This window comes from Chanos chanos, chromosome 16, assembly GCF_902362185.1.
Source record: "Chanos chanos chromosome 16, fChaCha1.1, whole genome shotgun sequence".
In the NCBI taxonomy this organism is placed as follows: Eukaryota; Metazoa; Chordata; class Actinopteri; order Gonorynchiformes; family Chanidae; genus Chanos; species Chanos chanos.
Genome location: NC_044510.1, coordinates 598,950 through 611,091, shown reverse-complemented (window position 1 = coordinate 611,091; position 12,142 = coordinate 598,950). Strand labels below are relative to the sequence as shown.

At 44.3% G+C, this 12,142-nt stretch overlaps 1 protein-coding gene across 1 annotated transcript in view; it reads left to right on the top strand.

The window, feature by feature from the left end:
• tcf7 (transcription factor 7) overlaps window positions 1-12,142 on the top strand; it is a 48,015-nt gene that overhangs the window by 21,306 nt on the left and 14,567 nt on the right. Inside the window, exon 4 of the mRNA XM_030793539.1 lies at window positions 8,441-8,567. Coding sequence (XP_030649399.1) covers window positions 8,441-8,567 — 127 coding nt within the window. The remainder of the gene's footprint in view (window positions 1-8,440; window positions 8,568-12,142) is intronic.

The window sequence follows — 12,142 nt, the reverse complement described above, 5'->3', positions numbered from 1 at the left end:
TCTCTGGTTTAAATCGAATGATATGTGCAGCCACATCTGAGACCTTCGCACTGTGATATTTGAGAAGAGAGACTTAAATTGAAATCATTGGTGGATTTAAAACCTTCCATGAGGTCCTGGAAACCGTTCAGTGATGTCATATATGTTCAATAACAAATTACTGTACCTCAAGGGACCATGTTTTTTCTTTTCTTTTTTTTTTTCGTTTTCTTTTTTTTTTTTTTCGTTTTGTTCCAGTAGCCACCCTGTCTCTCCTTTCCTCTCCCAAACCTTCATGTCTTTGTGGGACTGAGCTGAGCAGTGATGTAAGAAACAACATGTTCCCGTTTGCCAAACAGTTGGCGACGGTGAAGTTTTCGCTATAGATATCATGGTGATCTCCTTAAAGAACTCTTCACCAATTATTTATTTATTTATTTATTTTTACAAAATTTGAGTTTCAAACTAGTTTTAATTCTCTCTACACTGTAAAATATTCATTAGACTGTGCAGAGTTTGGTCAAAATGTGTGTTGCAACAAATTTCCTTTTGATCTGAGCCTGACGTCTACATAGGACAAATTAGATCTGACTAGATCTTTCTGTAAATTGACATGCATAATGAGTGTTTATTTGAATCTTGACAGAATCAAAGTAATTAAAAAGAGAACATGACATCAGCAATAGTTTGTGGCCTATTTTCTATGATTTATCCCCCCCGCCCCCCGGTTCATTAGTGAGGCCCTGTTCACTTACTGGACTCTTGGTTAATGGTGTAAAGTGTTCCATGGAACCATTTCTCTGATGTAACTTTAAGTTCTGGCGTAGCAGGTTTTCGTTGATGTTCTGTCTGGTCTGAGCAGTCATGGGTTCCTCTGAGGAGTGGTCTGGAGACCTTAAAATAATGATAATTGACTTTAACAAAACCAGAGAAAGCTGAACACGACTCTATGAATGTTTCCAGCCTGCAATTCAAGCTGTCAGGAACAATGTCAAGAAATGGAAGTTAAATGGAAGTTTTGAAATCAAGGCAGGATCGGGAAAAGCCTGTCATGGACAAAACCAAACCCACAGTTCGCTGCAAAAGACACTGGGGTAGCTTCTCACAGGTCCACGGTACAGCGTTCCTCAAACAACAATGATTAGCATGACAGAGTGTCAGAAATTAGACGTTTCTCTTCCCTTACATATGAAAAAAAATTTTTTTTTTTTTTCGAGGAAATGCTTCAGACTGATGAAATTAGGATGGAAGGTTACCTCAGAGAAACAGTTTGAAGAAATGAGTAAAAAAACAGAAAATTTGAAAAAATGAAAACCATGCAACTGTTCAAGCAAGTGTGACTGTGAAGAAACTGGAAATGTTGTAGGGATGGAGTGAAACTGGAAATGTTGTAGGGATGGAGTGAATCATGGATTCAACTAGATATTGACAAAGCCAATGCCACAGAGTTAGTCAAGAAATAGAAACTGAAAAGATGATGGATATTCGAGCAAAACAACAATCATAAACATACCTAAAAATGAACCTATTAGCACTTACAGGAAAGCTAGATGAAGCTACATGGTTTTGAAGTGACTGTGACAGTCCCTAGAGGTGAATATTACTGAAAATGTGAGCTCTCATATACACCGTACGCATGAGTAGGCCTACGAGTACACATGAGTAGGCCTACGAGTACAGAGTTCTGTTATAAAGAGCGGGAAGAAAAAAAACATAAAAAGCAAGAACAGAGAGACTTTGAACTGGCTAAAGGAAAGATTCAGGTGCCATTACTCCTGCCCAAAATGTACCTCATGTTGTTTTTTTTGTTTGTTTGTTTGTTTAATTCTGGATTGAAAAAAAAAGGCAAATATCAAGATGAACTCTATGTCTTGATGAACTCTGTGTTTGTGCTGTAGTGGAGTGTCCAGAGGGTGACTGAAGAGAACCGAGGGGAGATTGGATAGGCAGGTGGGATGGCGGTGGAGAAGGGATCCGTGGGTTAGAATGTAAGTTAACCAACATGGCGGAGGGAGAGCTCACATGCGGTGGGTGAACCGGAGGGATCGAGGGATCGCTTTCCTACCACTGCTCCAGAACTTTCATTGAGAACTCTGTTTGGCCGTGGTAACATGTTCACTCAGGCTAACTGCTTAAACTGTGTTTTGAGGGCCATTTTTAAGGGAAAGGGAGGTTCTCTTTTTGGTTTGTTCCAAGACTAAAGATAAACTCAGACCTGACATTAGGTCCTTCTCTAAGTTCGTAAGAAGCCGCGTCATTAGTTTGAGAGCACTGTGCCGTTCGTCTTATGTGGAATCCAGAAACATCTTTGGCACACTTTAGAGTAGTGCTCGCAGGCCGCCAACTGCTCAGTGGTAACCATAGGAACAGCATGACTTGTTTCTGGTGCGGCGAGGGCCCGGCCCAGCAGGTGGGCTGAGAAGGCTGCTGCTGCGAGGGGGGGGGGGCAGGGGGGGACCTCTGTAATCGCCTGATACAGAGGGGCAAAGTGAATTAATCAGAAATAAATTACTACTTGAAAGGAGTGTATTTCCCATCCTGTGCATACATTCACCAGAGATGCTCTCCGATTTCCAGAACTTACAGCGACAGAAGGAGAACTGTGTAGTCACGCAGTTATTCACCGTTAAAAGATTCAGAGTTTACCGTTTAAACATGCCTGGTGTTCATGCATCATAAACATTCAGTTTGTGACTAAAGCTCATCAGTTCTCCAAAATCTTTTTGAGAGTGAAAAGAACTTGTCGATGAGAGTAAGGTCGAAGGTCGAAGAAGAGCGGGAAGAGCGAGTCAAACTCACGGGCGAATAACAGGAGGCAGGAGCAGAAAGTGTCTGATACCATGTGGGATCTCCACCCTGACAAATTTACACAGCCCTGGAGGCGAAGGGGGTGTCCGACCCAGTATACGGCCCAGTATCAGGCCCAGTATAAGGCCCAGTGTCAGACCCAGTATCAAACCCAGTATCAGGATCCTGAGAGCGTGTGGAGGTCGCGCTGCCAGTTTTGTTCTGTTCTGGTTCTGAAAGTTCAGAGAGCACTTTCAGAGGAAATCAGCTGTATATCACCTCAAATAGAGTCCATTGGGTGTGTTTGTGTGTGTGTGTGTATTAGTGTGTGTATGTGTATTAGTGCATGACTGTGTATAGACACAATTTCCCTTCTTCTCTTCAAAGCGTTTGATATTTCAGCCATTTCATAGAGGTCTCTTATCCTCTTGGTAACTCACAAAGAGTTTTGAGGGCCCCCCCCCCCCCTCCCCCCTTAGCGCATGCACACACACACACACACACACACACACACACACACACACACACACACACAGCTTCTCTTGAAGATGTAACCACCAACAGCTTCAGCCTGTCTCACCTCAGCTGATAGACACCTCAAATCCTTTCATCTGCAAGGCCAGTGTTCACACGATGCCGTAATTATCATCATCGTAGCTCAGGGCAGTGGAGCCAGACTCACAAGGTGCCCTGGATAAGAGAGGCCTCACATTCTGCCCCTATCCACACTCACAAGCCACTCATCTCTCTCTTCCTTTCATCTTCTCTGTTTGCTCTCTCTTATTAGGGGAGTTGACCCACTGTGCCACTTCTTTCCAATAGAGGAAATTTTTTAACAGCATAAACATCTATGTTGTAAACTCATTAAATGTCTCCATTGCAGAATTACCCTAATATTCACTCTTAGTCATCACCTTCGTCATCACAGGATTGTACTTCGTGCATTGAGTGTAAGCAGAAATTTTTTTTGTTTGTTTTACCGATTTACCGGTTAAATTTAGTGCCGATGAAGGGTTTTTTTTTCTGCACTGTGTGGTATTTCCCAGTGGCACTAATGCTGGTTTCAGAAATAACCGGCAAATTCAAATTCTCCTACAAACTTTTCAAAGGTTTCACAATGATTCATGCAGTCTTGACGATTTCACCTGTTCAGCATTATGTTCAGTTGTTCATTATATCCTATATGTCTGGGACTGAACCAAGGGGGATTTTCAGTTCTTTCCTTCCCTTTTGCTTTCCTGCCTTAGCTTCTTCAGGAGAGATGATGCAGATGAGATATTTCAGAGTCAGAGCTAACGTCTGAGACATTTCAAACAGCACTGTCTGAGTGGTATTTCTGCAGCGTGTGTATGTGTGTTGTCGCACAAAACCCATGTGAGTGACGAACCTTACAAATGTTACTGTATGTTTAAAGCCACAAGACAAACATCATGCTGGTTTGGCTTTTTTTCGGGAACATACCTCATGCATTGTTTTAGTGACCATAAAGACAGAGAAGTGCGTTTTTCTGTTGGATTTATGACCTTTATGACTCTCGTTTCCCAAAACGAAACGTCAGTATTTGTTTTAGAATAAAAAACAAGTCCGTTAATCATATTCAAAAGCATAATCTCCTTAGACCAACAAAACAACGTTCAAAAAGTTCATCACAGTTTTATGAGTGTTGATGGAGATGATGTTCATCGTCACTGTTACTGATTTATTTGACTGGTTTTGAGTTTTTATACGAGCTGTACATATAGGATCACAAAGCCATAATCAATTCAAATAATAGCTGACAGAAAGGATGTATGAAAAGTTTTCATAAAGGGATTTCGAGTGTGAACGCTGATATGGACCATAGAGAGACCCTGCGTGATGGCGTCTGGACCGACACACACGCAGACTGACACACATACACACACGCAAACTGATACACGCGTGTGTGTGTGTGTGTGTGTGTGTGTGTGTAGTGTAGGAGCAGTGTGTTTGTGTGAGAGGACACTTTGAGGAGGTTTTATTTTTAACATGACTTGTTGATTCTTTAAGGTCTGGCTGAATAATGCTCAGATTATTCCAATGCTGAGATGCAGAATAATTTCCAGATTTTGGCATGTTACCTGCAGGGGTGAGTGATGAAGTGTTCATGAGTGCATATGTAGCAGAATGTCTATCAGAGCCCGAATCAGTCACACGTTACTGAAGGAATGGAACACAGAACACAGCTGAGCACTGGCGAAAGTTTTAAGTTAGGGAAATGTTGTGGTGAACAGAAACTGGAGTGGAATTGATCTCAATTCTGATAAACACATCAGACGAACACATTTGATCTCTCAAGACTGGAAGAATATACACATACACACACAGACACACACAAACACACACACACCCCAACATGACCACTGTGGAAATTTTGTTCATCTCACTTTCACTCAGACAGGAAGTGGACCTGTCTCTCTCTCAGTTACAGTGAGGTGCCGTAGGAACAAAGCTCTTCTCACACCCCTGCCCCGCCTCAAAATATCGTGACAATTCATGGATCAAAGTCACTGTGAAACCCTCTGTGACTTCCACTTTGTCCCTGCCTTCTCGCAGCATGCGCCTCCACTACTGCTGCGTGAAAATGACTATGACTCCTTCTTCCCTCCTCTTCCTCACCCTCCACTGTCCTCTCCTCTGTGGAGTGTTGTGTTGTTGACAGGTGGGTCTGTAGGCTCTGTCTGCCTGATCGACGACACAGAGACCCCTGCACAGCCACCGGAATCACACGCCTTCCTCTGGCATGTGTCTGGCTAACCGCTTGGCTACATCTGAGAAAGTGTTATTAGTCACAACTGTGTGTATACATAGTGTTCACACATTCAGTGCACACACACACACACACACACACACACAAAGATATGCCCCTCACTTGCACGCACGCACACAAACATCCACACCTACACTGAAGCACACACACACGAGCATATGCACACACACACGCGCGCGCGCGCGCGCACACACACACACACACACACACACACACACACACACACACACACACACCTGTGCATGCACACAGAAACATACACACACGGAGTAAACATGTGTGTGTCAAAGAATGGCTGGGAGCAGTCTTGAGACAGTAGGATGGTGAATATATTTACGTCCATATGACTGGTTATAGCATCAGAGGGGGAGGGTCCATTTGATCAGTAGGCCTTTGATGATCAAGGCAGAGTGTGTGTGTGTGTGTGTGTGTGTGTGTGTGAGAGAGGGAGAGCTTGTTTTCTTTCATGTCTCAGTTTACAAATGGCTTTCAATAACTCAATGAAATTCGCTTATTTCCAATGCTAACAGCATGCTGTGGAGGCCTCATGCCATGTTCTGTGACAGCAGTTACCAGCTGATGGAGGAGACTAATGACACTAGGACGCAGTTCCAACCACCAAGCTTTTCCCCTAGTTATGTGTATGTGACTGTGTGGCAGAAAGAGAGAGAGAGAAGAAAGACAGAGCTGAGTTTGGAATGCCTAATTTTTGAACAAGGTCTTGTTGATGAATTAGTCCCTCTAAACAGTAAACACACCATTTTACACTGTCCCTCATCACTGCCCCAACTCTACCTCACTCTACCTCATCACTACCTCACTCTACCTCATCGCTGCCTCACTCTACCTCACTCTACCTCATCACTACCTCACTCTGCCTCATCACTGCCTCACTCTGCCTCATCACTGCCTCACTCTACCTCATCACTACCTCACTCTACCTCATCACTGCCTCACTCTACCTCATCACTACCTCACTCTACCTCATCACTGCCTCACTCTACCTCATCACTGCCTCACTCTACCTCATCACTACCTCACTCTGCCTCATCACTGCCTCACTCTGCCTCATCACTGCCTCACTCTACCTCATCACTACCTCACTCTACCTCATCACTGCCTCACTCTACCTCATCACTACCTCACTCTACCTCATCACTGCCTCACTCTACCTCATCACTGCCTCACTCTACCTCATCACTGCCTCACTCTACCTCACTCTATCTCAACACTGCCTCACTCTACCTCATCACTGCCTCACTCTACCTCATCACTACCTCACTCTACCTCATCGCAGCCCACTCACACTGAGGGGAAGCCAAAGATCAAATCACTGTTATTTCTGAATAATTTGGGGCATTCTCCAGTTATGTCAAAGCATCAATCATTTCTGTATTTTTGTGCAGTGTGGTTGTTAAGCTTACAGTTGCACTGAACTCTTGGTTTCAGCTGTGTCAGTGAAAAAACATATTTAAATGTTAGCAGATAAATATAGATTAATTTTGAAGCATAGGTTTCTCATTCAGCCCGCGTGTGTGAGAGAAGTTCTCTGTTGTTTATGGTCAAAGCTTTGAGGTTGGTGTATTACAATGAGCTGCAGAATGTTATGTGATGAATCCTGATGTCTCTCTCCTACTGAGAGTCATTAGCTGGCCATTGAGGTGGTTTTCTTCTGTTCAGTCTTGCTCTGTATCTCAGACCATAAACTAGCAAACTCTATTTTGTGTAATTACCCCCATCCCCCAGTACTTAAGATGGGACCCCCCCCCTGCCCCCCAGACCCCACACACAAACATATAAACAGCCTTCTCACCACAGCCACACACACACACACACAAACATATATACAAACACATGCATTCACTCATGGGCACACACACATATACTTAAGATAATTACATTTTTGTAGTTTTGTGTGTACAGAAGCAGACACCGCCCCTGATGAAAAACACTTCCAGCTTCCGATGTTTCTTCTGTCAGAGAATCAAAGCAAAAATTTGGATTAGACATCAGACCAGCTTAACAGACACATAACGTTTCACGCCTGTAATCTAATTTTACATAAAAGGGAAATCTATTAGCATACTGTCATCTCCTTTCATCTTCCGTATTTTCTGTGTTCTGTGTGAACAAGTCGGATGTGAAATAAAGGAGTTGGTGTTGTTTGAGGGCTGACTGGCAGCGAGATGCTCGTACTGTGACTGTAGCTCAGGCCACTGTGACCTGCTGGCCCCTCCATCCCCTCACAATGCAGATGAAACACTTTATTCTCTAATGTATTCTTTGGTTTTTAAAGGTACTTTTTTGAAGCTGTAATTAGGGATCCTTTTAAGAAGAGAGGATTGCTTTGAGAATGCTGGCTTTAATCTCCTGTTTCTGAATGGACGTGTTTAATGTAGTTTGTTGTTTTGGCCACACACTAAATGAATGAAAAGCGATCGTTCTCATTCAGTATGAGGTTTGCCCTCTCAATGGGCGGCTACTGAAGTTGCTCTTACACCCAGTGACACTATCTGTTTTAGGGGGGGGAGGGGGGCAGAGAGAAGGTTTATGGCCCAACACTTCTGTGATGGAAAGAGAGAATTGCTGCAGCTTTCTCCCAAAATGCCGTTTCAGTGCAGTTTCATCACAATCGCAGTACAGTTTCAGTACAAGTTCAGTATTAATTTCAGTATAAATTCAGTATAAAGTGTAAATTCAGTGTAAATTCAGTATAAATTCAGTGTAGTGTCAGGACTAATTATCCGTAGGCCTTACAGCTTTTTCCTCCGTGACTGAAGTCAGTCGATCATTAAACAAGTTAATAATTGGTTGTGTGTGCATTCATGTGTATGATTGTTGTTGTGTTGATTTTTTCATTCAGTTCTTTATTTGTTTATTTTTCAGTCCAATAAAGTGTCTGTGGTGCAGCAGCCTCATGGGATGCATCCGCTGACGCCTCTCCTGCCGTACAGCAACGAGCATTTCAGCCCCAGTCCTCCACACCTGCCCACGGACATGAGCCAGAAACCAGGTACACGCAGCCCTGCCTCCCGCCTCCTCACTGCCGCTCCTCACAGGCCCTCTGTCCTCTAATAACCACACAGCCCTGCCTCCCGCCTCCTCACTGCCGCTCCTCAAAGGCCCCCTGTCCTCTAATAACCACACAGCCCTGCCTCCCACCTCCTCACTGCCGCTCCTCACAGGCCCTCTGTCCTCTAATAACCACACAGCCCTGCCTCCCACCTCCTCACTGTCCTCCTCTAATGACCACACTGTCCTCCTCTAATAACCACACTGTCCTCCTCTAATAACCACACTGTCCTCCTCTAATAATCACACTGTCCTCCTCTAATAACCACACTGTCCACCTCTAATAACCACACTGTCCACCTCTAATAATCACACTGTCCTCCTCTAATAACCACACTGTCCTCCTCTAATAACCACAGTGTCCAACTCTAATAATCACAGTGTCCAACTCTAACATATGTCTGTCCAACAGTATAGTCCACCCTCTTTGACCTTGGGGATTGGGGATCATCCAGCAGTTTCCCACAGCCTCCCCTCTGAGGGGTACAGCAACATCACAGACCCCACCCCCAAAATTAACCACAGCCTGGAAGTGATTAGAGCAATACTGCTGTAGGGCTGGGCTTGGGTTAGAATGTGGACACACACACACACACATGTACACGCACACACGCGCACACATATACATACACATACACACACACATGCATGCACACACACACACACACAAAGAAGGGATTTGGACATGCACACATAGAGGTCCATAGCACTCCCTTGCACACAAACAGGGATTATGGAGATCAGGGATTATGGAGATCAAGTTGAGACTTTTGGCTCTTAGACTAACTTTTACTCCAGCACTATACAAACACCCCAGCAGATTCTATACACCAGGTTCCAGTGTGAATCAGGCTGGGACAAAACCAGGTTCCAGTGTGAATCAGGCTGGGACAAAACCAGGTTCCAGTGTGAATCAGGCTGGGACAAAACCAGGTTCCAGTGTGAATCAGGCTGGGACAAAATCAGGTTCCAGTGTGAATCAGGCAGGGACAAAACCAGGTTCCAGTGTGAATCAGGCTGGGAAAAAAACAGGTTCCAGTGTGAATCAGGCAGGGACAAAACCAGGTTTCTGTGTGAATCAGGCTGGGACAAAACCAGGTTCCAGTGTGAATCAGGCTGGGACAAAACCAGGTTTCTGTGTGAATCAGGCTGGGACAAAACCAGGTTCCAGTGTGAATCAGGCTGGGACAAAACCAGGTTCCAGTGTGAATCAGGCTGGGACAAAACCAGGTTCCAGTGTGAATCAGGCAGGGACAAAACCAGGTTCCAGTGTGAATCAGGCAGGGACAAAACCAGGTTCCAGTGTGAATCAGGCTGGGACAAAACCAGGTTCCAGTGTGAATCAGGCAGGGACAAACAGGTTAAGAGAGTGGTTCTCTCTCTTAGTGTAATTTTCTGTCGTAGAGCATGCAGGAGCAGGGTGCACTGTTGTATGGTGTGTTTTGTATGCTGTGTAATGCACTGTTGTGTGTAATGGCAGTCTATAAGAGAGGTGTGACAGTTTTAGTCCTTGGGCATGAGTCGTCAGTGTGTAGGCCCCGGGAGGTGGTGAGAGACAGAAGGCCTGGCCTTCTCACGGAAGCACCCAAAGCAAACACGATTAACCTCTGAGCTGGAATTTCCCCTCCTGCCTGGCACTCCTCATCTCAACTCAGACATGGTCTTACCATCCCCAAGGCTGATGACAGGACCTCTGACTCATTACAAATGAACTCATTCAGCTTGTCTAACCTGCTCACTGCTATCTAAACTCCATATACTCACAGTTACTTAATCACTATACCTGCTCACAGTTACCTAATCACCATACACTCACAGTTACCTGAGCATCATATACTCACAGATACCTGACCATCATATATTCACAGTTACCTAATCACTATACCTGCTCACAGTTACCTAATCACCATACACTCACATTTACCTGAGCATCATATACTCACAGTTACTTAATCACTATACCTGTTCACAGTTACCTAATCACCATACACTCACAGTTACCTGACCATCATATACTCACAGTTACCTAAGCACTGTATCTGCTCACAGTTACCTAATCACCATACACTCACAGTTACCTAAGCACTGTATCTGCTCACAGTTACCTAATCACCATACATTCACAGTTACCTAAGCACTTTATCTGCTCACAGTTACCTCAACACTGCGCCCATGACTGCTACTGCTACTTAAGCACCATATGCAGAGGCATGGGCATGTGTCTGTATCGAGGGGGGGGGGGGGGGGGGTTCAGGTGTGAGTCATGAGGACAGCTCTCTTTCTTTCATACTTCTCTCTTTCACTCTCTCTTTCATCTCTCTTTCACTCTCTCTGTCTGCACACAGCCACTCAGATCTTTCTCTCTGTGTGCATGTGTGTGTCAGAGAATTGCTCAGTCGTGACCCCGTCTACCCAGCGTGGCCAGACGCCTCTCCCCTCCTGTGGAATGTGTCATTCCTGTATCACTGGGGTATGAAGGTGAAGTACAGAGCGCAACCAAACCCCTCGGACACTCTACTGTAAAACTTCATATTTTACTGTGGTGCCGCACTGCGTCGCGCTTGCTAGCGCTGGATTTTTTGGTCTTGAAAGAGTTGTTTTTGCTGTCCAGTCATTTAGAGATCTGAAACAGTTTCCCTTTCTGTGGGTTTGGCAAACATCAAATGTATAGTGCTATATATTGAAAGTTTATTTTGAGTATGTACAATTGTCATTTGACAACCATTTTATATAGTGATCAAACATTTTAAAGAATTTCCCCCTATTTAAATCAAGAACATGTCTTTAGAAACCCGCAACTACTGATATATGTAGCAATTTTTTTTCTTCCTCTCTTACCATAATCTGTGAACTTAAATGAGCTGTATCTTCTATGTTGCTCAGGTTGTAGTTGGCTTTGTCTGTGTCTGTTTGGTTTCTAGATATTGCTATCATAAATTCAGTTCTAAACACTAAAACAAACCCAAATCCACTCAGCACCATGGTACGGCTGACGGCGTCCATGTGGGTTTTTTTAGACAGTAGCTATGTTTAGCATACTTTTTTTGTTTTTTTTTTCACTGAAGCAGAGACATAGAGAGCGGGCAGACTTTTTTGCGACACAGAGTGAATGTTATCGGCGCGGTGAGGTTTTCCCGAGCGGATGACGGACGGCCAGACAAGGACAATGCAGCTTGACTGAGTTACATTCCAGTCTGGCAGATTTAGAGACAGCTGAGTCCAGAAACAAGCCTACAGCAACTGCAAATTATAGTCATCAAGTGGCATTCTTTTGCACAAATATAGGCTACCTCCAGGTAGCTCTTAAGTGCCAGGTGTGGAGTGCTGACAAATGACTTCCTTCTAAAAGCACGGAGAACCTCTGCTTTTGTTGTTGTTTGGAGCTGAGCTTCAGGCAACACCACATTACATAAAAGGTCATTTTTGATGATGTCATCTGTTGACATGTGCTTCAGGGTCGATCTCACTGCATTAGTCACCCTGGCTCCATGGCAAAGACTTGGCTTATTTACAGAT